Source organism: Amblyomma mixtum, chromosome 7, assembly GCF_055824585.1.
Source record: "Amblyomma mixtum isolate Tamu chromosome 7, ASM5582458v1, whole genome shotgun sequence".
In the NCBI taxonomy this organism is placed as follows: Eukaryota; Metazoa; Arthropoda; class Arachnida; order Ixodida; family Ixodidae; genus Amblyomma; species Amblyomma mixtum.
Genome location: NC_143018.1, coordinates 117,631,681 through 117,659,414, shown reverse-complemented (window position 1 = coordinate 117,659,414; position 27,734 = coordinate 117,631,681). Strand labels below are relative to the sequence as shown.

General features: G+C 43.8%; 1 protein-coding gene across 1 annotated transcript; it reads right to left on the bottom strand.

The window, feature by feature from the left end:
- Nucleotides 1-22,789: 22,789 nt before the first annotated feature.
- Nucleotides 22,790-27,311, bottom strand: LOC149337305 (uncharacterized). Its single transcript, XM_089554386.1, has 4 exons — nt 26,813-27,311; nt 26,507-26,770; nt 26,201-26,434; nt 22,790-23,275 (listed from the first exon to the last, which is right to left on the bottom strand). The coding sequence occupies exons 1-4, from the start codon at nt 27,012-27,014 to the stop codon at nt 22,947-22,949; spliced, it is 1,029 nt and encodes a 342-aa protein (XP_089410512.1). The 5' UTR covers nt 27,015-27,311; the 3' UTR covers nt 22,790-22,946.
- Nucleotides 27,312-27,734: the final 423 nt, after the last annotated feature.

Genomic DNA, 27,734 nt, shown 5'->3' with positions numbered 1-27,734 from the left:
CAATCTTCCGGACAAACCTGAGCCTTAATGTGACAGCCTCGAGACCACCGACATGTGCTCACACACTCCTAGCACGTAGGGCAGCAAGGACAACCGCCGCAGTAGCTATGGGAACCGGGCTTCTGTAACAAGAAAGCAATGGCTGCACAGGCGCATTAATTACCTAAATCGGCATGCCGGTGACATTCTGATGTGCCTGGCGAGGTACAACATAACCCCGTTTCACTCGTCCGACTTGGCAACTTTGTTTTATTACAAAGAATCCGATAACCATTTTTTTTTGTCGTTCTAAGGCTTGCCCATATGGCATCAGCAGAAAATGCATTTCATGAACTTCCGGGAAAACTGCCCATCAATGCCAGGGAATGTGACAGCCATCCTAGATTTTTAGACGCATGGCCAAAACCATTAAGAAGTCGTATGTCACCTCTTTCGTTTCGTCGACTGGCTGGAACGGAATGTCAAACAGCCAGCTGCAAAATTTATGAAGGCTCGCTGTATCTTAAACAGTCGTGTACAAATGTTTCCGGGACGCTATTCGGGGGAAAAAATCCTTCTGTCCTTGTGGTCGAAGAAAGCAGGTCAATAAGAATGACGGGCGATTAAGCATACTTGTGCCAAATGCTAATTAGGTCTGCTAGCTCTTTGGTTTCTACTTCTGTTTCGGTTTCAGTTTTTTAATCATTCGCTTTATTATTCATTTACATTTTATTCAAAGATCGCTGGGAGCCCTCCCTATACTGCCGGGACAGTGGCCCAGCAGTTAAGAAGTGTGCCACCACCCAGCACGTGCTGCCGGTGGTGGGACTTGTGAGACCCAGGTGAGACACAGGCTGAGGTGATTTCGAAGCACCAGATAAGCGGATAGTCTCAATTTTTTATCTTTGAGGGGTAAGGAAGTGGTTGCCAGTTAATGTCGGCGCCGACGTGTGTTTTGGTTTATCGGTCTGAATTAATAAAAGAATGAGTCCACAGCAGCAACACGTGTGGTAACTGCGAAACCGTCTACTAACGATGCAGTTTTTTCTCCGCCTTGCTGTAGAGGGGAATAATGACGCAGTTCCTTCACCTCCCCCCCTTCTTTTGTCGTGATGCTGCCAGATTATCAGCTTATACAACGATGGTCCCCTAGATAGTTCACGGTGGCCTTCTATTAGGGAAACAGAAAAGGTCTGCTAAAGCTAACGATAGTGCTGTTGGCCCTGTTATATAAGATTTATCAAGCTATCTTTTTTTGTTGCCAGCCTTTCCGTGTTACCTGTGCGTTTTTTGTTTAAACATCTACTTGAGGACTATCGAACCTTCAGTATCAGGAAAAAATAAACAAAACATGGCCGTAGCGTGGAGCGCTAGCAGCAGGCCATGCAGCACGCAGCACCCCCCCCCCCCGACACTCTAGAAGGCGTTGACAGAATTGATTAAGGAACGACTTCATTATGGGGTTTTGGAGCCTGACAACGCGCTCTTTGTGCCGCACGTGGGTCGCACAACCCAATCTACGTGAGGAAAGCACATCACACTCAAATAAAATTCAGCATTTCAATAAATGAAGGACAGAGCTCACAGCATGCTCTGCACTGCAAGAACATTTCAGTCCAAAAAGCATGCCTCAAGCTGATTTTTCTAGCGATGACACATTTCACAAAAGCGTATTTCTTGAAAGCATTCTCGAAGCTCTATCTCCAAAAGGAGGGTAATATTAGATTACTAGACATAAAAGCCAGAATTTTGGCGAATGAAGTTTTAAGCCAAGAGTACGTTCTCAGTAGCATCTCCTCAATCCCCAAGCATGTCCCAAGGCAATTTTTGTTTCAGAAACAATACACATGTATCCACAATTTCTGAATAAATTAACGAGCACATACACATTGTAATGTAACCCTTCTGAGGAGCATTTATCAAGAATTTAATGCAAATTTACAGCCGTTCGCAGCGCGCCTATAGAGCCACCGAACCTTTTTTTTCCTTCCGAACTTCTCTGCCCTTCTTTAGGCAACTATATTTTCACGTAAACACTTTAAGTAAAAAAGATGTTCTGAAATTTCATCATAACAGGCAAGTGGCGTACAACAGCAAATATTAAGAAGATTATATTAAAAACCCACAAGTCTGCTGGCAAACATTTCACTTGACCTTGGTGTACTGTAGTGTCATTTGTGTTCAAATAACGTAATTTTTTGCTAACTCCGCCCTCTCCTCAAGCTGTTCAAACAGCAAGCGTATTGTTTACTGAGGCAACGCAAGCAATAAGTAAGAACGAAGTTCAGAAAGAGCAAAGCAGACATTTAGGCAAGTTGGTGTGAATTCATGGTTGAAAAAAACAGCGCAAACTAAGACAGAAAACACAGAAAAGAGGGGAGACACTACAAGCGCTGACTCGAAACTAAGGTTTATTAGAAAGAACAGAACAGAATATATACAATAACCACCCACGTAATCGGTTATGACGTACGCAGTCGTTGGTGGTTATTGTATATATTATGTTCTGTTCTTTCTAATAAACCTTAGTTGCGAGTGAGCGCTTGTAGTGTCTTCCCTCTTTTCTGTGTGTTCTGTCTTAGTTTGCGCTGTTTTTTTCCATTCAGAAAGAGCGCATCCTCCCGACCATTCCGATTTTTCATTTTACTTCTATGGGCCTTTTCGCCCAGAATTTTTTTTATTTGTGCATTCTCTTTCTTACTGCACGCATTTCTTCCTCAGCACAACCGGAAATCATTTCAATAAACGCGTCGTTTGAGTAAAAACAAGCGAAACCGAAAACAGTAAAGCCATTTCTTGAATTAATTACTGTGTCGCGAGCGCTCCTTCTTACAAGATGCTTATTATACCTTATGTGTTCCGGAATGTCGCATAAACAGCCGATAAGCATGTCCGAACGCGCTATTAATTGAGCTTCTACTTTTTTTCCACAGGGCTTCCTTATACGTCGCTCATTTGGGTCCTCGCTAAATATCAAAAGAAAAACCAGTGACCCTGAAGAAATCAAGATTAATTACCTCAGCTCCTCGAAATCACGCTCCTCCCGTTGCCTGCTGCTTTCATCGCTACATTAAATTCAGTGCGGACATCCTGCGCGAAAGTCAAACTGACAGTCCAGGTGAAAAATGGCCCAGGAAATTACACACGTGCTGACGTAGTTTTTCTTGAGACTTTATCTTGATGGAAGGCAAAAGTACAATTTGATTGTGCTTGAATGACACTAGGCAATGCACTGCCCATCGGATGTGATTCCTGTGCCTTTAAGTGGTTTGCTATATCTTGGTTCGTTGTGTTTTGTTGTTGATCTCTTCCTCGCGACCAAACTTACACAGCTGGCACCAACAGGAACGTGCATTATAATAAACCGTTTTTATAGCTCTTGCTTGCTTTTCAGATGCCCTGATGGCGACAGGTGTAGGCACTTCGTTCGCTATTCTCTACTGTGGCTATCATTAACAGCATCCGAGTAGGACATGCTTTCGCATTTACTTAAGCCTGCCGAAACGCTCCATTGATTGTCATTTCATTCCACCGACTTCCTGAACCTAACTACATGCAGGAAGTGGCATCTTCATAGCTGCACACTAAACACGAATGAACTGAAATTGAGGTTTCAAAGCGACCCTTACCCTTTCAATTGCAATTCCTAGCGCCATTCTGCCACTTTAACAATCAAACCAATTTTATTCATTTCGTGTGATAAAAAGGTGTTCTCTTAGCCCACTAAGTCGGAAAGCTGCTTAAATACTAAAGCCTTCAAGATCTTCCGATCGGTAATTCATTGAAAAAGAGTGAAGGTAAATTTGTCCATTGAAGAACCTATGCAGAAAAGGAAAAATTACAGATTATTTATCTCAAGAAGAGCGAACGCGACAACGACGGACAATAAGACAGCGCGTACACGCTTTATCGTTCCCTAGCTCGCGCAACATAATATATACACGTACCTGCTAAAGAAGCTTCCCTCTATAATTACAGATTATACTTGGATGTTATGATGCACTGCATTCATATCGCTATTGAGGAGTGTAATATAGTCAGAAAAAACAACAACAATGCTCAAAACAACAGAAAGAACTGACAAAAAATGTAGCAGACCAATAAGAGGAGGAAAACGTTATGAGAAAGGAATCAAGCAATAAGAAGGCTGTCATAAAAAAAAAGAACCAGAAGGACTAAATGATCCAAATGCGCTACGATTCCTTTGTTGGCTGTGAGTATCATTTGTTGAACTGCAATGGCTGTGCATCTGATCTGTGGCTGTTCGGTTCAAGCAACCACTACCTAGCTTTTTTCACTATGGCTGCGGCATCTTTGTCTTGAATGCATCGCGATCCTGTTATATCGTCTAGGCTGTATTAAGTTCTCACCCGAGCAACGGCTTGCTAATCTGCGAACAACCGTCACACATATCCGCTTATCCAAACGTCAGTAGAGATGGACATCATTCAGTAAACCGACACGGCGCTATGAGCCCTCCCAGAGGCGGTGTGTGAGGGCGAGTCAAAGTTTGTAAGTGGCTATCGGGGCTCCACTAATTAGATCCAATTTGGGCACGTGGTATTCTCTCGGTGCACGAAGGCTGAGGGTTATTGAGAGGGAAGGGCGAAGGAAGAGTGAAAATAGGAAGGGTTGATTCGGATGGCACGTTTGAACGGCAGTCGAGCAGCAGGCGTCTTTGCCTAATGAGATAACGCAGGGCTCGGCAAGCCGGCGAGATGAGCCTTTAAGCACGCCCTCTCCTTTTCGCTGGCGTCGTGCCTTCCATGCCACATGCCCTGCCACAGAGAGGAATAAAATTAATACGCAGAATAGCAAGCCATAAATAGCCTTTAGCTCACGCGGGAACAGATTATGACGAAAGCTATCGAACAGCGCGTTTAAGAAGAAGACCAGAGAAGGTAAGCGTTTGTGCTGTTGACGCGCAGCATGCCACGAGTCTTCTTAATGTTAATCCATGTCATTGATTCCTCCATTTTGGGCAGCCTGGCATCAAAGCGACGAGATGATGTGCGTGCACTCATCACTCTAATAAGCGGCCACAGTAATATCCACGTGCCTACGGGATTACATGGCGTAAGCCATACATTCAAGGGTCCCACTTGGAGAACTTCCTAAATGACTACCAGAAGAAGCACTAGCTTTGGGCCAGAAGGTACTGAACAAACCCCGATGCCAGCATTGCACATCGCACTATTCGGTCCCGAGAAAAAATCCAAATAGTCCTTTCATAATAGAATAACACGAGACTTTTCTGGAGTTTTTCTCCAAATCAGCAATAGCGGCACTTTAAGAGATCGTTTTTCTTTAATTGTGGCGATATGCAACTGTTTGTCCAATTTCTTAGAAGAGGTTATATGCGGCCAAATGTAACAACTTGCCAAAAGAAATTCATGAAAGAATTTTAACTTATGTCCCAGCCTGCAGGACTTGGGGAATCTCTACCTTATGCTAATGCTTGCGCAGCGTTCTGTAAAAACGAATAGTGGAAATAGCACTTTGTGCCCATTGGTACATGTTTATTGATAAGGGACAACAGTGCAAAACCAATGGTGTTGGGAGAAGGTAGTTCTTGAAATTTCTTCTAACCTATCATGTTTTGAAATTTTCTGACATTTTCCTGCGGTTGTGTTGCAGGATAGAAAACGGGACCAATAAAAAAGGATCGCCCTATCGCAAAAGCACTGAGATTTGCGGTACTGGTGCAAGAGGCCTGAAGTGCTGTTTTCAATATCCATGCATAGTAAACCACTTCCAACATCCCAGCTATATAGTCAGGAGGGTGGGCACACCTTCAAATATCTGTTCCGCGTGATATCTATTTCGCATAAATTAAACGGAAAGGAAAAATAAGTTCATATTATCGGAAAGATATAATTACCAAATAAGCAGGAAAAACCTCAACAAACGACTTTCTTTCAGTGCGAAATATCTGAATGGCAAGAAGCTAGAAATAATTCACCCGCTTTTGAAGTATGGCGTGCGAGGCAGGTACAGTTTTCCGCAACTTTCTCATACCCAATGGTGGTTGCACTGTCCGCAGTATCAGCAGCAGAACTACTTCATAGAGGTAAAGCTGACGCCAGGGATGGACCCTTCACAGATGTGGCAGCGTTCCATGTGAAGAAGCTTCACTGCTTAAGCGGCAAACAGTATATGACGAGCGGGCAATTTTGGCGCTTTGGTAGAACGCGAAAACTACATGCGGTAGATAAACATGGATTTTCGTCGATGGCGCAAGGGACATTCGAAATAGGAAACGGGAAAGGCTGTGACTTGCCAGTCAGCGTTTTTAACAGCGCGCAGTACGCCTCTGCTCCAGGCTGACTAATGAGCGTCTATAGCGCTTTTAAGCATAGCCAGTAGCCGCTGTCACCCCGAATTCGCGGAAAAAGTTCCAAAATGAAACCAAGCAAGTGGGCTATCTCCGGACGGACGGAGGCCATCCGTAGTTGCACTCCGGACGGACGGAGGCCATCCGTAGTTGCACGCATGTTAGACATTCGCGGGCACAATTGCTTTCGGCGATTCAGGCCTGAGGACTGATATTTGCATCTCGGTCTCAAGCCGCACACGTCATGAGGCAGAGATTCTTTGGAGGCCTGTCTGAATTTACTATTGCGAGCCAAGCCGCCTCCGAATGAACGGGCGTCGGATGGCAAAATTCGTGTGGCGGCATGCCGGAACTGCGCTGCCTGTCCAGTTTAGCCGTATTCACAGGGGCGAAGTAAGGAAGTCTCGCAGTGTAGTTTGAGACAAAATGTGTTAAAAATGGAGTTCTACAGTTTGTTTCAGAGAAGGGATCGGTAACACGGAAAAACCAGATTTACTTATTTGGTAACATAGCAGGCCAGCGCGGGCCCATTGCAGGCAATCGCCGAAGAGGACGAAGACGGTTGTGACCAATGCTGCGCGAGACCTGTCTGCTGAACTATAGTGCACTAGAATATAGTAGAGCACTGTAGCTGAACCGCCTTTTTGGACCAACTGGACGTCGCGCTGACGCTTCCTTGATCGCTGCCTTGCCGCTGCCTTCTGGTCTTCTCCCGGAACCCCTAGCTCCTTTACAATTCATTTCTATTTACAGAGTACCTGCGTCGCCCGGGTGCATTCCCGGGGGGAGATAGATTTAGAAAGGTGTAATTTTTCCCAATAACTAGCAGCAATGCTCAAAAGGAACGAAGACAACATGACGGTAATGCAGAGTAATTACTTCGCATTACAAGTACAACGCGAACTTAAAAGAATTTAAAAAATATTACACTTACAATTACGGTTCATAATAAAAATCATGATTACCGCAGACAAACGCGTTCTTTCAGCAACTAGTTTCACTCTTTGAATGTTTTTGAGAAAATATATGACAGTACATAAGGTCCTATAGATTTCGAGGTATCCAATTCTCGCAACAAGACAGTTGATACCTTGTACATCGATGTTCATTTCGGGCATGCAATGGTCAGAGGAACACTTAGGAGAAAGAATGTAGTTGTGGCACTCATTAGTCTCTAAGATCACATTGAAATAAAATACAGCTTAAAGATTTACATTTTTAGCGTCTTTCCTTAGTGTAGTGACATTCGATTTTAGTGGGGGAATGAAAGTGTTGTCGGTTCTAAAAGTTTTTTTAATATTTCCAGAAGGCTTCAGCGTTTTTTTCTTTTTTTTTCAGATGTGACCTCAATCGCACAAAACGTAAGTGCTTTGCTTCCTTAATCGCTAGCTTTAGCATCCAGTCTGCATCTTTCAAAACTTTCGCGGTTGGGTAAACGGTTATTATTGCATTATTTTTGTCGGCGCTTCTAGCTTTCCTTATCAGTCTACGTACGGCAGGATTAAACCACGGTTTACATATCTTTTATGTCATAGAAATTTAGAAGCGACACATTTCTTTAGGACTTCTAAAATAACGTTGCGAAAAGTGGATCACAAATACTATTCATCGCCACCAGCTCACAGGCGCCACAAGGTTGGCAAGAATGGTACTAATTTTGCGTGGATTGTGTCAGAACATACCGTTCTCATATTGCCACGTATCATTGTAGTGTTTGTTCGTTCACGCTCAAGGCTGCAGGAAAGGGCTGTTATCATTTTTGTTCTTGACGCGCGAAGCGACCGGACTAATCTCGATTGTTCACAGCCATGAAAGGCTGCATCTAGGTCTTTCCAGATTTCTGTAGATGATCTTGTCCTGTTATCTCGAAGTTTCCTTGCCGGCTTTAAATTGAACGATGCCGCGAGCAGCGGGCATTCGTAGTTCGACGACTGACGAGCACGTTTGTTGCTTATGCCGCCGCCGAGTGATTCAGTTCTTTTGCGGGCGCAAGTCAGCCCAAATAAAGAGCTTCGTTTCCAAGACTGGTTGGTGTCTTCATGAACGCTGGACTGCTGTCACTACAACGTGACATCTGGTGGAGGTGCTGGGTAGCCTTCCAGGTACCGGACAACCCCTGCAAGTCGTGACGCCAGCCCTTTGAGTTATTCGCCGGAAGACCTGACTCCAGTCTACAACGCAGCCTCTGGAGCCTCCAGCCATGACTTACGCCGCAGCAGTGCGCCGTCCTGTACCTCGACGAAGGGACCCAAGCCCCTATCGCCCTTAGCCAGCTGCGCTGGAGCGCCGCCCTCTCGCCCCAACTCGCCCGTCCTACAAGCGTCGTACACGGCCGAGGAAATGCGTCGAGTGGAGAACACCCGACCAGCGCCGCCCACAATGCTTCCACTGCGGAGAAGCCGGTCACATTCTCCGGTACTGCCCATACAGGAGAATGGGCATCCGAGGTTTTCCTTACGACGCCCCACGACCCCGACCCGGCCAGCGACCAGCCGAAATCGAGGATTTTTTGCATCGGGAAGGATACTCATCGCCGAGCCGCCTATCGCGTTCTCCGTCGCCATCGTTACCGCGCTAAGTATCTCCTAGCCGAGGCTACGCAGTGCGTGGACGCTTCCCCAGCTCCCGAAGGTTAAACTGAATAAAGCAGCCTCTGTAGGTGAGGTTGCTTCTGAGCGCATGAACTAAGATCCTCCATCGACGAAAACAGAAGACCATGCCCCCTACGACGACGACGGCCCCTACGACAACGACGACCCCTACGACGACGACGATCCCTACGACGACGACGACTACTACGACGACTACTACGACGACTACTACGACAACTACTACGACAACTACTACGACGACTACTACGACGAAAAATAGGACGAAAAATACGACGACAACACCGACGACGACGACGACACGGCTAAACTTGAAGCTTTTACCGCTGCCCTTACACCTTATTATGAACGCTAAAGGATTCGAAGTTCTCATTCTCCGTGTTTATTTTCATTTTAAAGCATCGAGACGATGCTTCTTTGGAAGGGGGGTAATGCCACGTATCATTGTAGTGTTTGTTCGTTCACGCTCAAGGCTGCAGGAAAGGGTTGTTAACACTTTTGTTCGTGACGCGAGAAGCGACCGGACTAATCTCGATTGTTCACAGCCATGAACAGCTGCATCTACTTGTTTCTAGATTACTTGAGATGATCTCGACCTGTTATCTCGAAATTTCCTTGCCGGCTTTAAATTCAACGATGCCGCGAGCAGTGGGCATTCGTAGTTCGACGACTGACGAGCACGTTTGTTGCTTATGCCGCCGCCGAGTGATTCAGTTCTTTTGCGGGCGCAAGTCAGCCCAAATAAAGAGCTTCGTTTCCAAGACTGGTTGGTGTCTTCCTGAACGCTGGACTGCCGTCACTACAACGTGACAATATAACAATACCCGCCGTGGGTAATGCATATCTCTCGGAACCTCTGAAATGTTTAAGTATGTAATTGCAGTGTCGTGGTCACTGAGGCCGGGTTGCGTTGACACTTCGGTCACAACGTTGGGGTCGTTACAAAGGACAAGATCCAATATATCCGGCTGTCTATTAGGAATTAATACTTATTGTGTTAAATAATTTAACAGTGTTATCTCGCGAAACAAAGTATTTATTCGTGATTCAGAAAGTTTCACAGTACAGTTTATGACAAAAAGTACTGAAAGTATTGTGTATTTCCTCTCTATGTGGTCGTGTTTTTTTGCTCCAATTATGCAAGAATGCCGCCAGCTATACTAAAAAATCAGTTTATTCAACTTCACAGCACAGGTACGGGAAAAAATGTCTTGAAAAAATACAGTTCTAGAGTTTGTTTCAAAGGAGGAACCGATAATGTGGAAAAAACAAAATTACGGAGAAACATGTATACAAAAGCAAAATATGTAAAAGTAGGACAGCAAAAAGCAAGAAGAGTTGGCGTTAATAAAAAGAGTTACATGTCCAGGTAAAGTGCATGAACATAGTGCCTGCATATTGCACCCCACCTTTTTGCGTCCCGGACTGTTGCTTTCCATCCAACAAAGCCTACGGGCGCAGAAACGTACTCGATACTTACGCCACCACCAGGCTCTGATTCATATCGGAACAGTTGAAGAAAAATGGAACAACTAAGTAAATTAATTGGGGCTATATTTAAAGGCGAGAATCAGCACTGAGCAAGCAGACCTGCGGACGCTCCTTGCAAGCGAGCTGGAGCAGGTCGCCCGTGTCTATTGTTGTCTTGTGACGGATTTGTTTCGGTTTTGTTGATAATAATGAATGCTTTTAAGAATAGAAGCTATTAAGGAATTTGGAAAAATTTGGCCCAACGGTGTCGGAGCACGCATATACACGTGCACGTGTAGCCACTTTATTGGGGTAACAGATCATCCGTATCTACAAAATGACGGTTCCCATTATGGTTGCAAAGCAGACAGAAAGAGGCAGCTACTTCTCTTTTCCTTCCTTTGCAAATACCCCATCCTGCTATGCTTTTGATGGGACGTTGATGAGGTAGCCGAAGGAGAGGGACAGAGCCTTCGTCGTTTCTATTTTAATGTTATTTCCTTGTTATTTCACTCTCCATTACCAACTCATGCACTTTTCTATCATGTTGAAGAAGCAAGGTGACGTCCGTTTCCCCTCAGTCTTCCCTCTTCTCCCTCGATGGTCCTCTTCACCTTTGTGTCCTGGCGCTCGTTGCATCCGGCGAGCTTCGCCGCACGGAGCTTCCGCGACCAACGCGCGCGGCTGTGAGCCCAGTGCCATCGATCGAACAGCTGACGCCCCCTCCTCTGTTCTCTCTTCTCTCTCTGTATGAAGCTGTTTCTTTGTGGGAAAAGAAGCGAGCTGAAAGTTAAGCCTCTAGGAATGCACCCCCTGCAAGATTATTGTGCGGATCTATGCCGGAAGAAGCAATGTACTAAAGCTGCTTACTCTGCGCTCCCCATTCCAGTATCACTACTCTAGCAGTCATTTAGTTTGGTGACCCTTCACGGAAGCGCCCGCGCAGCACATCGCAGTGAGCACACGCTACTTTTCTAATATCTTTTGCCTCAAGTGTACTATTTGGCACCCCGTCCTCTTTTTAAGCGGCGCTTTATTTTTAATATCTTAACTTATGTCACGCTGACATCACAGGTTCTAATAAAATTCAATAAATAAAGGAAGCTTAGAAGAGTGCAGAGTGCGCCGAATTGCATTAAGGGATTCAGTAAATGTTGCCTGGCAAGTGCACCCTTTTGTTAGCCAAAGAGGCAAAAATTACATCTAAAACGAAAGGTACAGAGATTAACTTCATTTATGATTATCTTGAATGCTCTCCTGAATAAAGGAAAGGAAAGGGGTGAAGAAAGATGGTATATGACTGACAAAGTGGAGAGAAGCCAAGCGTGAGCAAGCGCACCTCCATTATGTCGGATTAATATGTCGTATCACAGGTGTGAGTTGAGGCGCATTCTCTTTAATTGTGTATAGGGTAAATTTAAATCTTTCCGTTATTTATTCGTCAGAGGTATCCAATTTTGGTACGTATATGTCATGATTTAAGCAAATGACAGAACAGCATTTAGTTTTAGTCTAGGTGTTACACTTGCTGCGTAATGACAATTATTATCCTCGTTAAGCCTTTTCTAACAATTAACTAATTCGCAAGAAAAGGCAAAATGTTTGAGGTGAAAATTTTCGCGCTGTCCTGGTGTTTCCAGTAAAGCTATTAGCTATTTTTTATGGGGCGAACGCTTACAAAAGAAAAGGTTAATGTGTATATCCATATCTACTTGCAAATATTTCTACCAAAAAGAACTTTAAAACAAGCCACATAGAGTGGTTGCGCCGCTGAATGTGACTCTTAACGCTACTGCGCAAAAATCAGCATGTTTTTGTGGCCGCCTCGTCGAACTGAACCCGTGACATTGAGAGACATTCCAGCGCCTCGAAAAGCCTCTATAGTAGGATACAACTTAAATAAAAACAGCAGTTAATACCGGGTCACGGTCCGCAATGCCCTGCATTAGTCCGCTAGCCAGCTACAACAGTAAACGGAAGGATTTTCTCAATGATTCATTATATTAAACACGGCAAGTGTCAGAATTCTGGAGCTTGTATTTTTTGTTCTTTTCATACTTCTCGCTGAGGTAACAAGAAAAATTTCAACTCCGGACAACTTTTTATCCCCGAGAAATTCTGTGCGGTGGTCCTGCTTGTAGGCGGACCTTCACTGCAGACAAGTGGTATCCGATTATGGAATAGTGAGGGAGCGCCTAGGGAAGCGTTATGAGTAGAAGTTAGGTAAGGTGTCGTAGTCGTACTTATTATGGTTGCAAGTGGCGTCCGTCGCATTATCGTTTGCCATCTAGATTGTACCTTCGAACGAAATGATTAAAGAAGGAATCGAATTGCCAGATGTATAAAAATTTGACAACGTTTACGCTGGAACTCGCGGATATTCATACTGAAAAAAGCGCGCCAAAAGCAGACGGACAAGAAGAAAGGCGGACAAAGGACGGACGTTGCGCTCGTACTCTCTCTGCCTTTCTGGTTGTCCCTCTGTTCTTTTGCGCTGTATTTTCAATATGAACCTCCGCCATCCCTCCCAGCTCAACATTCTTCCTGAGATTCATAGGCAGATTCGCAGATTCGCTGAGAAAAATGTAAATGGCGAAGCCATTTTCAGTTGCCTTCGATGAGTGGTCTTTCAACTCTCGCTGTGTTTGCCAATTTTCTCCTTCACGGGGCGTTGTTCCATCGAACAGCATGATGTCACTAAAATGTTCGAAGGACATAAGTACACCATGTGGCTATTGTTTAAAAAACAAAAAAACAAAAACGAAACAGGCATTTTTTTCGCGTATCCAGTCCACGCTGTAGAGCAAGTCCATACGATGTGAGCGTTGCGATGAACTCTCTAATTAGAGAACCGCTATAGGGTTTCTTCTTCATGACTCCCTCCTAAGGAATTTAGCAGCTTGCATTAACGCGGCCGTATTGTATCTTACGAATAACATTGCGAACGGAGCATATGTACGAAAAACACAGCTGAGAGACAATGTATTTTAGTTGTCGCATTCCAAACCTGCGATCTCCGCCCGACTTGTCCTACTTCAGCATCATCTAGCCTAAGTGCGCGCTGGTAGTTAAAATGTGTGCGGAATTCTAAGCCAATCAGGCTGGTAGTACTATGGCTGTTCGCCACCAAAGAAATTACAACGCGGTTATTTTATTTTGTTAGAGGTGACTTGGTAATGAACTATGCTACATCTCAGGAATTACGCCTATCGACATTCCGAAATTTACATTGGAAGAAATTGTCACCGAAGGTTTCGTAGCAAGAATGTCTCGTGACTCATTAAATCTTGGATTTAAACCTTTCAGGCCTCGCGCCAGTGTCCTGAGACGAAAAGTGATATCGGCTTTATTGCCCGGCTGACAACAAAGGCTACGATGCGCTAAAACAGACATTGGAAGTGCAGATTTTTGAAAACGCTCGGTGTTTAAAGAATGTAAATGTTTAAGTGTTTAGTTTGAATATCAGAATATTTTAACAACTTAACACTGAATGAGGAGCTACCAAGCGCTCCTTTTGTAAAAACCAAGCTGGGCTGAGGTGAAACTCTGTGCGTTGTTCATTGAACTAAAACAAGCGTCAAGAAATGATAGCAAAAACTCTAGACCGCACTACCCCCAACCCCCTGCCCGCTGTGCCAAGCGCACCCAGTCCACAGCTTGGCCGGAATTCCGATATATTTTAACAACTTTAAATTGAATGAGAAGCTACCAAGCGCTCCTTTTCTAAAAAGCAAGCTGGGCTGACGTGAAACTCTGTGCGTTGTTCGTTAAACTAAAACAAGCATAAAGAAACGATAACTAAAACTCTAGAGCACACTACTACCAACCTCCCTGCCCGCTGTGGCAAGCGCACGCAGTCCTTAGCACAGCTGGACCAGAATCACGATAACGTCATTTTTGGAAGAGCTTTAATCAACACAAACACAGAGCGAGAGCCAACGACATACGAAGACATATGAGGAGATGTAAATCCTTATACTCTGCATACGTCTTTTTTTTGCCCATCTTACATTTTATACTGCATATAGGCGCCGCGCACACAAATGTAAATCTATACATATTGTGATAAAAATTATTTTTGCGCATGCTACAGGTATACGTCATGTAGAGGGTGATTTACGTATGTTTCTTTATATGCAGTCAAAGGAATTGTCTTCCGTCGATGATTATGTTTCTATTGTAAGGACATCTGCCGAAGCAATGCAGACACTTAGTTTTCAAAGTTCCCTTGAAAAGTGCTAGAAGAAAAGACAGGTTTCGCTACTTGCCCTTTTAAATATTTTCCCACTCCAAGGTGAAATTGCCAAAAATACTGCGAATGACCTGAAGAAATCCGGCGTGAAGCAGCGGATTAAGTGTGCAGCTTTACTTGAGTTTTTCTTTTGGAGCGTTATATCATTAAGAGGTAGGCCATTAAGAAATTTTAATGCAACTAGCTACCAGCCATTTGTGGGCTCACACGCTACGACCACCTCGATGCGTTCTCCGAGCTTCCCACCGCGATTACTGATGCTTTCTACTTTGAAACGTGTCGTATTTTTTTAATGCACGATATTAGTTTGTTCGAGCTCAGTTCTCTGGCTCTTATTCCTTTTTACTTTTGTGCTATGCCTTATAATCAGCGCAGTGTGTGATGTCTGTGTTCTCTTGTTTCTCGTCTTTTTCTTGGACTTGTCATGGCCGAAATTTCGGACCGTTTTTCTAGGAACTGAATTAGATGTCACTGGACCTTGGTTGTCCCAATTTGTATAAAATAAGGCTTTTTGTTCTCCACCTTACTAAGAGAAAATCAATAAGACTTCGATCTAGAGGAGTGACACGAAAGACTCGTTGCAAAGTTCTATTGATATTTATTCTTTTTTTATTTCTCTTCCTTAAGACGACGCGTACGCAAACCGAGCGTGGAGTTAGTCCAGTTATGCATGTGTATCCAATTCTCTAAAGTGAATGTTATTTAAAAGACTGTCATTGTTTGCAGTTTTCTAGTAGCAACATAAATATTTATGCAGTAGTGATATCTCGTTTTACATGCGTAGTCTTATATTATCATAGTAAACTTCAACTAACCTAAGAATTTGCCACTAAATATTTCGTTCTTGCCAATCTGCTGCAGTGCTATGAAACAAAACTAGGAAGGAAGAGCTAGGAAGCGTTTGCGGACATCTTTACCGCTATGCGCATATCCATTCGAGCGAATTACGTAACCGTTTATTTTCTGTAGTAGTAAGCTTCCTCGCAGAATGACGAAGTGTTGCCTGCTTGCCTGGCATCTGCTGTGACTTCGAAAACAGTTCGGTGTTTTTTGTGAAATACTTTGGCATAGATACCATTCTTTTATTTACTTATTTATTTATTTACAAATACTGCTAATCCCAATTGGGATTGTGGCAGGAGGGCTTAGTGAGGTTAACAGAACGCGGTCAAGCATAATTGGAACATTCAACTGGTCAGCATGTTAAGAAAAACAACAAACGGTAAAACGAAAATACAACCGAGCTGTGACGAAAACAATCAAATAACGCATAAAATAAGGCTAATGTCGGTAGTATTATACAAAGAATAACAAAATGTTGAAACATTGTTAGTTGTTATAATACGCAGACAATAAGTAAACAGTAAATATTATTATCGTACACTGCAAAGGCATTAACACAGTATAGGTGTTTAGTTTAAGTAACACTGCATAGTTTGACAAAAAAAAACTTAGACATAAAAAAACAAATAACCATGGGTATAATAATAACAGAACGCAAGCAACCAGGAATGAATAACTAATAACAGGACATACTCTCAACTGCAATATTAAATTTTGTCAATGATGAACAGTTAGTAATAGATGGATAAAGGCTGTTCCATTCTCGAATTGCTAGTGGAAAAAGGAATTTTTAAAGCAATTAGTATGGAAATGATACTCACTTAATGTATGCGAATGTTTATGACGCGTTGATCTTGCTTCGGAAAGGGAAATATATTTAGTAGTGTCGAGTTTTAGATGTCGATTTATTAGTTGAAACATGAGTTTTAGTCGCGCGACTTTTGCACGGGTCTGCAATGATTTTATTCCTTCAGTTTTCATTAATTCAGTAGGCAAATCGGTTATTTTGTATTTGTTAAATATAAATCTGACTGCTTTTCTTTGAACGGCTTCAAGTTTGGTTATATCTTGATTAGTATAAGGAAACCAAACGACGTTAGCATATTCGAGAACAGATCTAACCAAAACATTGTAGGCTAAAAGCTTAGTTTGAAAAGGGGCTAATGTGAGGCGTCGTCTAAGGAAAAAGAGTCGTTTCAAAGCTGTTGAGGTGATTTTGTCCACGTGAGCGTTCCACCTGAGGTCATGGGTTATTAGTACGCCAAGATACTTATGATTAGTCACTACAGTAAGTGGTGTGCCATTTATAGTATACCGAAAGTCGGAGTTATGTTTCTTTCTAGAAACTGTCATAACAGCAGATTTAGCAGCGTTCAGTGTCATCTGCCAGTCAGTGCACCATTTTGCTATAGAATGTAATGCGTTGTTAAGAGCTTCATGATCCTCTAATGTATTAATTTCGCGATAAATTACACAGTCATCGGCGAACAGTCGTATATTAACGTTGAGATTAGTCGTCAGATCATTTATAAAAATCAAGAAAAGAACAGGTGCCAAGACACAACCCTGAGGTACACCAGACACAACATTTACTACGTGGGAGGCTTGATGATTAATTTCTACAAATTGTGTTCTGCCTGATAAGTAGTTGCTAATCCAATTAACTATAGAGCCATGACCTAGAGTTGATTCTAGTTTATTAATTAGTTTAATGTGTGTAACCCGATCAAATGCCTTTGAAAAATCTAGTAGTATTAGATCGGTTTGCTTTTGTCTGTCTATGCTGTGGGATAAGTTGTGGACTAATTCTAATAACTGTGTTACTGTCGAAAGGCCTTGGCGGAAGCCATGCTGAAATGGGGAGAGTATGGTTTCATTTTCAGGGAAGACGGTTATGTGTTTTAGTATGATGTGTTCGAGTACTTTAGACACTGAACAGGTGATAGAGATGGGTCTGTAATTAGAAACATCTGTCCTGTTTCCTGATTTGTGTATCGGAATAATTTTGGCTATTTTTCATTCCTTTGGAAGGGTACATGTTGCGAGGGATTTATTGAAGAGTAAGCACAAATACTTAGCCATCCATTCGGCGTATCTTTTTAGAAAGGAATTTGGGATGTTGTCTGGTCCTGGTCCCTTTTTTGTGTCTAGATTTAACAACAGGTTAAGTACCCCAGTCTCAGTTACAGTTAGTGATTCAATGTGTTTCGTTGTTCGTGAGGTCTGATGAGGGACTATACCATTATCGTTAGAAAAACTGACGCGAAGTAATCATTCAGTTCATTGGCTATCTCAAGGCTTTCTTCTTTTGAGGCTGGGTTTTCAGTTTGTCTTTTAGGATTAAGGTAGCTCCAAAATTTTGATGGGGACGTTATTATAAAGTTATTAAGGGTGTTATTAAAGTAATGCAATTTAGAAGCCTTTATTCGATGTTTCATGCTTTGTATTGCAAGGTTAAGATTGGTCCTTGTTTTCGTGCAAGGGTTCACCTTGAGGGCTTTTTACGGCGATTAACTTTGCGCTTAGCGTGTATGACTTCGCGGGTGATCCAGGGGTTACGTCTTTTTATTTGCTTCCTTCTACGTGGGACAAACTTATGAATACAATATGAGACAGTCGTTTTAAAGCTGTGCCATAAGGATTCAATGTCAGAAGAAGCATCGCTTGCAAGTTCTTTGTATGTGTCGAACTCGAAGAAAAGATGATCTAGAATACTATTGCAACGGATATTCACAGAAGACGATGAGAAGGAAGTGCCTGACTGGTGTGCACGCGCTATTGTTCGGTGCCTCCTGTGTTGTTCGCTCTGCGCTCCGGTCGCCCTTGCTTGTGACTAGCCTTTCGGGCAACGTAACATCTTTGGTGGAGCGTGCCGGGTATCGTTCCCAGTACCACGGAGCTCCGAAGCGGTCGTCAAACCGGTGCTACTACCATCATGGCCCCACCCAGCGAGTCGCCGGCAACTTCTGCTGCTCCTTTCGTGGTCATGGCTTCGTCCCGTGACCCCGGTACATTTTCGGGAAACGACGGCACCGATGTCGACGACTGGTTAAGCCTTTACGAAAGAGTAAGCGCATATAACCGGTGGGATCAAACGTTAATGCTTGCTAACGTAATTTTCTATCTGAATGGAACCGCGAGGGTGTGGTTTGAAACCAACGAAGAAGAACTTACCAGTTGGGATATATTCAAAGAGAAATTGCGAGCACTCTTCGGAAGACCTGACGATAGGCAGATCACTGCGAAAAAACAGCTTGCTTCTCGTGCGCAGTCGTCGACGGAAAGTTACGTGGCCTATATACAGGACGTATTGGCACTTTGCCACAAAGTCGATGCCACCATGAGCGAGTCCGACAAGGTGGGCCACGTGCTGAAAGGCATTGCTGACGATGCCTTTCATCTGCTCGTTTGCAAAGACTGCACAACTGTTGACAGCATTATCAAGGAGTGCCGTCGCTTCGAACAAGTCAAAAGCCGTCGCATTTCTCAGCAGTTTTCCCGACTTCCAAACACTGCCGCTACATCTTCTTGCCAGGACCAACGACTTCAAACTCAAGTGCCCTCAGAGTCTCCTCCTGTCACCGACACTGTGACAAGAATTGTTCGCCGTGAACTCGAAGCCCTAGCCCCTGTGGTAACATCATCGACCACACCTAATGACACACTGCCTTCCGTGTCGCTTATTCAGGCTGTCGTGCGGCAAGAACTCGCCCATCTCAACCTCCCTCCGGCTTTGTGCGCAATCGGAAACTCGTCCCCACAGCCACCACCTCCAGTCCCTTTCCGTCCCACCTATTAGACAGTTTTAGTATAGCGTTTGCGTTTTTTGCGTACGCAACACGCAAGATGTTTGCGTACGCTAAATTCAAAGCGCGATCAACACTTTTAGGTGAGCGTTTGCGGACCGTTCCGCAATAGGCGCTAAGTAGACATACAACATCCAGGTTCAGCCCCGTTTGGGTAAGTACCTAGCGCCACCACACATCGAAAAAAAAAAAAAAATTTGAGGTCGTTTTGATCCAAACCAAGCCAAACTCTCAAAGCGCGCGCTTTTTCGTTTTTGTCTGTAACCTCTGCTATTTCGGGTGATTTCCCCAGCCTTGACGACATGCCTTCGAGCATCCTGTGCGATCATCGCCTCCTCTCTGTGCTCACTTGGGCGGAAATCGACGACCTCATGTTGCCGCATGCGGAGCGATGGTTACTGAGAGGAGATTTTTCAGTGGACTACTTGGAGTACGAAATGAGGCGCCAACGGGAGTCGGAGCTACTGCGATACCGTTCCCGCCACGGACTGCTGGACATAGACAACATCGAGAGCTCCTTATTCAAGCAGCAATTTCGGTTTGAAAAAGACGACATTACCGAACTGCTATGTGCTCTGATGGTGCCGGACACTGTTATTAGTGCCCAGAACGTCAAGGTGCCTGGCCGCGAAGCACTCTGCCTCACCCTTCGTCGGCTGGCGTACCCCAATCGATGGAGCTCATCTTCGGGAGGCACACTTCGGTCATGTCGAGCATAACATCGAAAATGCTCAACCACATCGTCACCAACTTCGGGCACCTTTTGAATGACATTAACAACCATCAGTGGCTTTCCTCTCCCACTCTCAGGGAATTCGCTAATGTAAGTCAGTTTTAAGGCGAAAGCCTTTAATGCCTCGTACTGGGAATACTGGGAATCGAACCAGGGCCTTTGGCATTAGTGAACGCATGGGTTTCGTAAATAAAATAAAAGGAATAAAAAATAATAAAACAAATAATAAAATGAAAAATAAAATAGAAGAATAGATAAAAACTAAAGGAAAAGAAACAAAAAGAAAGTAAATGTTAAATGTAAGATATAAAAACAATAAGAATAAAAATGAAAAAATAAAATAAAAAACCAAACAAACAGTGCGCCAGGAAAGGCGCTCCGTTCCAGGCCTTGCAGCACTTTAGAGAGCCAAAGTGCCCCTTGAATTTTATCACTCCAAAAATTAGACATATTGCGAAAGTGTCAATAGTTCCACGTCGCAACGGTCCATAAATGTGAGACACTACAATATTAGGATGGCCGCTGAGGCTACCTGACCTTTTTAAAGCTTTTACCATTAGCCATTGCTAGATCTCGTCTTCTCTGTTATTACTAGGTAGTTAAACTTTTTAGGCCCTTTACAGCACTGATCACGTTCCACATATTTATTAAATCCCGCAGAAAACATTTTCCATACCTTGTGCTTGGCGCATGATGGCCTTAGCTGCCTATGTGCCATAAAACCCAACACAACACACACACACACAATATTAGCAATCACATCAGCGCTGTGTCGTCTGTTTTCTTGTCTTTTGTGCTCGTCTTCGTTCGCGCTGTTTATTCAAGATGCTTAACCAATTAGCCCGCCAAAACGTATTAATTAAATAGAAACCTTACACCTTAGCAGTGTGAGGTTACTATATGGTGCGGGGGCAGCAGTGTGCTGTTCATCTTTCTTTGGCTGTAACCAAAGATGAAGCATTAGATCAGTCGGTATGGATCGCCGCATGCAATTTGCCTGAGCCGAGGAAATAATTTATAACGCAATTTCTGATTTTATCGTGCAGGTTCCATTACCACAGTGTGTTGTGCTAAAATTGTAAAAGCTCACATTTATGGTTTGTTATGGTCTGAAGGTTCATGTATGCCCCACACGGTTATTGATTAATCATTTTTTGTTGCTACAGGCTGTCAAAAACAAAGGTGCACCTCTGTCAAACTGTGTTGGATTCATTGATGGCACTGCCCGTGCCATATGTCGTCCCAAAAGGAACCAGCAGGACTACTTTTCGGGACACAAAAGAATGCACTGCGTGAAATATCAATCACTGATGTGTCCGAATGGTATCGTGTGCCAACTAGATGGACCTTATCCTGGAAGACGACATGATGCAGGTAAGTCACTGGGCTAGATTACGCAATTATGGTTGTGTAATCTGCTGCAACGTGTTACAGCTTTGAAACTCATGACCTGGCGGACAAAAACATAGAATCTATCCTACTACAAGTTGCACTTAGTGACAGAGTGACGTGTTCCAAAGCCAGATTGATTTCAGGAGCCCTAAAAGTGTTCAGAGCTAACCTTATTGCAAGGGTGCTATGTACTTTGACTACAGGAATGGCTCTAGTTTTAGGTTTCTGTGCACGTGCCTTTATGTGCGTTTTTGTGTTGCAGGAATACTGGAGGCAAGTGGTGCATACTCCAAAATTGAAAAGCTTGCCAGCGAGGAGAACTTTGTTATCTACGGAGATCCGGCGTATCCGTTGAAACCACTGTTGCTGAAGCCCTACGGAGGTGCTTTCCTGACACCTCGTCAGCAGGCGTTTAACCATGCGATGAGCCAAGTTCGGCTAGCGGTTGAATGGGGATTTGGGAAGGTCGCCGCAGAATTCGCATTTTTAGATTTCAAAAAGAACCAGAAGCTTCTGAGACAACAGGTGGCACAGATGTACAAAGCTGGGACTATTCTCACCAACTGCCACACCTGCATGTATGGCAGTCAGGTGTCTTCATACTTTGGCCTGTGCCCTCCATTGCTGAAGACTTACTTGACCCCATCTGCTACATAAAATGCCACTCTAATCCCTTCAAGCACCAATCAAACCTGCTGAGAGAACAACAGTCCTGCCTCATTAATATGACTCCTGTTAATATGGACGACATGAATTATGGACAACTTTTCTGGGGATTAAACTTTTTTTAATGTGTTCATACCTTGTTAATATGGAAACTCGCTGTGTGGTGAATGCACAAAGAAAAATGCTCAGAGCCCATAGGGGCTTTAAAGTGAAAGGTTGCTAAGTCTGCGCTCCCTTACCATTTGCCATATTGCATAAACGGCTCTGAAGGAAAGTAGGTATTCTAATTCAGCAGCTCTTAGCCGACAGAGTCGTGAGGCCCTGGGATGTGAACAGATGTAGAAGGAACCAGTTCGTCTGGCCATGAGACGCCATGAAGCATATACACATATCCCTACACACGTGAAATGGTACATTATTTTGAGTGTAATGGCACTCAGGATAATACACTTTGGAAATCCCAAAACTGTGTCTCATCTCGGCTTCAATGATCCCCATTATGCACAGAACCATACCTTAACCATAACACGTATTTTTTTCTTTGCGATTCGTTTGCTCGGGAACCAAAGTGTTCATATTAAAGAGGCACGACTGTAACAATGTTTAGCTTGTATCCACATAACCTTGACACAGTGCTTGAAGGGACTAAGTGAATGGGTCTTTTCCTCATGTGCAGTCACACTAATGAAGGTAATGAAAGTACACGTCTTGCAGGTGAAATGAGGAGTGGTATAGAATGAAAGCAATCATTTTCCACCATTGTCTTTGTGTACTTTAATTTATTTAAAGGAGGCATGCAAAGATAATATAGCAGAACCTGTTTGTGTAGGACATTGCACTTTCCCACAGTTGTCTTTGTGGACTACAGTTTATTTATTTTTGTAAGCAGGCGGTCCACGACGTTCATCATTGCCTGATGTTGGGCTGCAGAGCGATGACGTTCTTCTGCAAGCTGCTGTAGCAGTTCTTCTTGCATCTTAAGCTGTGCTGCATGCTTTTCTGCTTTGCGGCTTGCTTCCGCCTCCTTCAAACGCACCTCAGTGAGGGTTCGCTCCCTTTCCCACGCAAGCCGGCTCTCCTCAAGAGCCAAACGCCGTGATTCGATTAGATTATCTTTTTCTTTCATCAGCATATCATGCCTCATCCTCTTCTCTAGAAACTCATAATCTATACTGTCTTGCTTCCTTTTCCCTGCAGAGGACAATTCACAAAACCTGTTAAGCATGCAACTAATGCAAATTGCATCACAGGAACTTCATACACATGAGCTAAAATTTAGAAACACAGGTGAAACCACTGTTATTAACATAGCTGGCACACGAGCAACCCTTCGCATGTGAGGCCAATGTGAAATGGAATGCCTCACGAGTCGGCATCACTCTCACGGAAAGGTCTGAAGAATGCGGATCAAAGGCAACAAAGAATACAGCTCCTTTGCTGACATCCCTCTTACTTGAAAAGTAATGATGTAAATGCTTTTTGGGTCAAAGTGGTGAAGCCTGCATGCCTCAATGTTTTTCACTGTCACGTCCCAGGTGTACTGGTGTTATCACTCCTGAGAAAAGAATCATTCATTTTGTTACCCTTCAGTGTCATGTATGTGATTAAACGAGCTATGCTTTCACTTCCCCTTGATTTGTGTTCAATTTTTGCTTCCAGGGATTTTAGAAAGGTTAATTGAGCCAAACTAACACCAAAGTCCTACAAATTTCCGTGTTTCTTTGTGTTTGTCTCTCGGAAATCCAAACAATGTTCTTGTTGTCGAGCAAGATTTAGGGCTCATGTGTACACGTTTGTGACCAGAATAACAACGCTGATATTGGAGATAATAAAAAAAAGCTCTCGAGTGGCGAACCTCTATATAATGTGCCATATAATCCTCGCATTGCTTACAGTCAACAGTGTATTGCTATGCACTTGAGAAGAATGCACTTGTCTCATTCTCATTTGGCATCAAGCCTTCGTATAATCTCTAGCTGCATGACTTCCTGCTCAAGTTGGTTCTGTTTTGCAATAACTATTTCAGAGTGCATATTTCAATCAGTATTAAGGCCTGCTAATTTTGCCTCAGTCATAGTGACAGCAGTCCATCCATATTCAGCTAGTGAAGAATTGATTCTGGCAGATCATGAGATGCTACATTTTTAGTGGCACTTTCACTTCACACAGCAGAAGAATGCAGGCAGCGAAAGATAACTTAGTAATTCATGCTACACCTCATAGCCCACTGCACAGAAACCCTAGCTTGTCTGTATCACTGCAGTTCTAAGTACCTACAATGAGCCCTCTGATCTAATTGATATAAATAAAACTTAGTCTAAGTTTAATTCTGGTATAGTAAAAACAAGTGGTGCAGACCACCTCAAGTAATCAATGACAACCAAGACCTTGCTGATTAATTTTTATTTTTATTTTATTTATTGATACTGCGATCTTTTACAAGACCTTCGCAGGGTGGGCACACAATACATAAATTCTGGAAACAACAAAAACGACCTCAGGAACAAGCAAACCCTACAAGAACAATTGATCAACAATTTAAGATCAAGAACACAATTGCAAAAAGTACAAATGAAACACAGAAATGTAGCGGTACGACATTATAAAAAAAAGTTAAAGGTGGCTTTCAAACCTTTTTAGTGAAGTTTGGGTTACTGCATCATTAGTTAGATTATTCCAGTCTGTAATCGTTCTGGGGAAAAAGGAGTACTTAAAGGTGTTAATTCGTGCGTTTAATGGTGTTACTGTAAAATCATGGCGTTGTCTTGTGTTGTACCCTGAGGAGAACGATATAATATCGGATGTGTCAATATTGTACTGACCATTGATTAACTGAAATAAAAATTTTAGACGACAGATGCGATTTCTGTGAGAGACTGGAAGCAAACCACTTTGATTAAGAAGTGCAGTGATAGATGTGCGGTTATATGAATTGTAAATAAACCGTGCTGCTTTCTTTTGGACTCTGTCTAATTTAGCAATGTTAGATTTAGTGAAAGGATCCCAGATTATGACGGCATATTCTAACATAGGGTGAATAATAGTGTTATATGAAAGTGAACGTACACTGGGGGGGCCGAGCTTCAGAGCACGTCGGAGGAAAAATAGTTTGCGTAGGGCATTAGCTGTAACGTTGTCAACGTGCTCTGTCCAGGAGAGGTTATTGCAGATCCGCAGACCTAGGTATTTGTAAGTATTCACTTGAGAGAGAACTTTGTTTTTAGCAGTATAGTTAAACAAAAGAGGCTTCTTTTTCTGGGTTATACGCATGAACACTGTTTTATCATAATTAACGCACATTTGCCATTGGTCACACCATGTTATTATCTTAGTGAAATCGTCATTTAACCGTACTTGGTCCTCAGTAGTAGTAATCTTTTCATATAACACACAATCGTCAGCATACAATCTAACAGAAACTGAGATGTTATCGACAATGTCATTAATAAAAATCAAGAAGAGGAGTGGCCCAAGAACAGATCCTTGGGGAACGCCGGAATCAACAGGAACTGGAGGAGAAGGGGAATTATTTACTACTACAAACTGACGACGGTTTCTTAAGTAGGCTGTAATCCATGCGAGTAATTTGTCATTTTTTAGTACATTACCTAATTTGTGAAGAAGCTTGTTATGCGAAACTTTATCAAATGCTTTTTTAAAGTCCATAAATATAGCGTCAGTCTGCTTTCCTTCATTTATTGCCTGCGCAAAATCATGTATAGTTTGTACTAGCTGAGTGGCAGTGGAAAATCCTCGTCTGAAGCCATGCTGTGCATTAGTTAGACAATTGTTTTGTCCAAGAAAATCTGCTATCTATTCTTCTATTCTTCTTGTGAATAGAAGAATAGATAAGAATAGAATAGAATAGATAAAATCTATTCTTCTTGTGAAGTTCATTGTGAAGTGGTTATTTTGTTATAAGTTGCAATAATGTAACCCTTTGGAGTTTTGGTTCGTGGAAATATTTATAGGTGCAACCAGCTTGTACTAATAATTTCTGTGCAACTGATGCACCACAATGCCTCGCGTTGAAAAGGTGCATCATCTTTTTGCAGGGCTGTTTATTTCTATAAGAACACGTCTTGCAAAAGTATTAAATGTGTAGACCCCGCTTACCTCGCTGCAGCTCACTTCGGGCAGCTGGCCGTGAGGAAGTACTGGCTTCGCACGAAGACTGGCTCTCAGAAGCTGCTGCAGCAGGCTCCCGATCACTGCTCCCGTCAGCGTCCGGTAGGCTGGCGCGGGGGGAAAACTGCTCCAAGGGCCCCTCTAGCTGCTGCAGATTCATATTGCCATCTTCGTCGATTACGAAGAGCTGAACCCGTGACGCGCCCGAGTCATCTTGGCTGCCTGAAGTGGAGCGCAAAAATCCAAATGTCATGTAAATTTAATGACTAGATCTGCAGGTGGCCGCATACTTACTCGGTTGCAACAGGCTGTCATCAGTGACATCCAATACGACGCCATCCGCAGCAAAATCCCGAGCCCGTGCTCCAGGGATGCGCTTTGCTGGCACTGGGGGTTCAGGCCTTGCTCGCCGAGGCGCTCTAATTTTATGCCCGCCCTCCCTCACTATATCTATTATCTCTTGCAATAACTGTTCCCTTTCGCTGTACTGTTCTTCAGTTCCAGACCTGCGTGTACGGGAACAGCTTGAAACTTTGGCACTCTTCACGTTTCGACTATCTTTTCATGCAATCAAAACAACTTACTTGCGCAGGTTCACACGATCGTTGGCCGCGTACTGGCTCAGCAGCAGCTCGGCACGTTCGCGCACAGCGCGAGCTGTGAACGCCTTTGCCGAATACTCGCCAAGAGTTCTTGCGATTTCGGCCCACTTGAGCGGGTTTGCGAATGGGTTGCATTCGCGAACCTCGCGCAAAAGCTCTATGTCATCCGCCACCGAAAAGCGCGCGCGGCTAGCGGCCATGGTTGTCACGTGTACGAAAACGAAACTAAAACTTCTGAGAAGTGCTAAAAATGGCCGTTGCCATGACGACAGTGTACACAACCTGTCGTTAGGCTTACGGGCTTGAAAACGGACTGCTATCTCAAAAGTACCGGCAAGTTATCGCACATAGCATTGCGTCCCAGTGAAACGACAGAAAGCGGAAGCGAATACCATCATTTATTGCCAGTTGAGCGCCCGAATAACTCAATGACGAGGTATTTTAGAACCGAAGCGGGCAAACAGGGCGCCGCCATGTTGTCCCCGCAAGCCCCGCAAAGACGCTACGCTATTTCCAGAAAATTGCGTGCGTACGCTAAACGCTAAGCTTCTTTTAGCGTTCTGCGCATGCGCATTCTACATCCGCTATTTTATTGCGTACGCAAAGGTTTTGCGTACGCTATACTAAAACTGTCTATTATTCACCACGGCGTTACCGCGATCCGAATGAGTGGCGCACGCCAGACGACCGCCCAATCTGTTTTCAATGCTCTCGGGTCGGCCACATTGCCCGCCACTGCCGCAGCCCCTGGTCGTCACCCCCGCGAGACACCTCCTACTACCGTCCAAACTACACACGCCGCTTTTCACCCCGCCGCCCATCCGAGACGTCTGAGGCCGCCGATCAACCTCCACGACAGTCCTCCCGTTCGCCTTCGCCGCTGGCCCGCCGCTCACGCTCACCGCAGTCGCCTCGTGTTT

Excerpts from the sequence above, each read along its gene's own strand:
- LOC149337305 (XM_089554386.1), bottom strand. The coding sequence starts at position 27,014 with ATGGCCGCTAGCCGCGCGCGCTTTTCGGTGGCGGATGACATAGAGCTT. Across the intron at positions 26,435-26,506 it reads TGACAGCCTGTTGCAACCGA|GCAGCCAAGATGACTCGGGC; the intron begins GTAAGTATGCGG and ends GCTCCACTTCAG. Across the intron at positions 23,276-26,200 it reads CCGAAGTGAGCTGCAGCGAG|GGAAAAGGAAGCAAGACAGT; the intron begins GTAAGCGGGGTC and ends TGTCCTCTGCAG.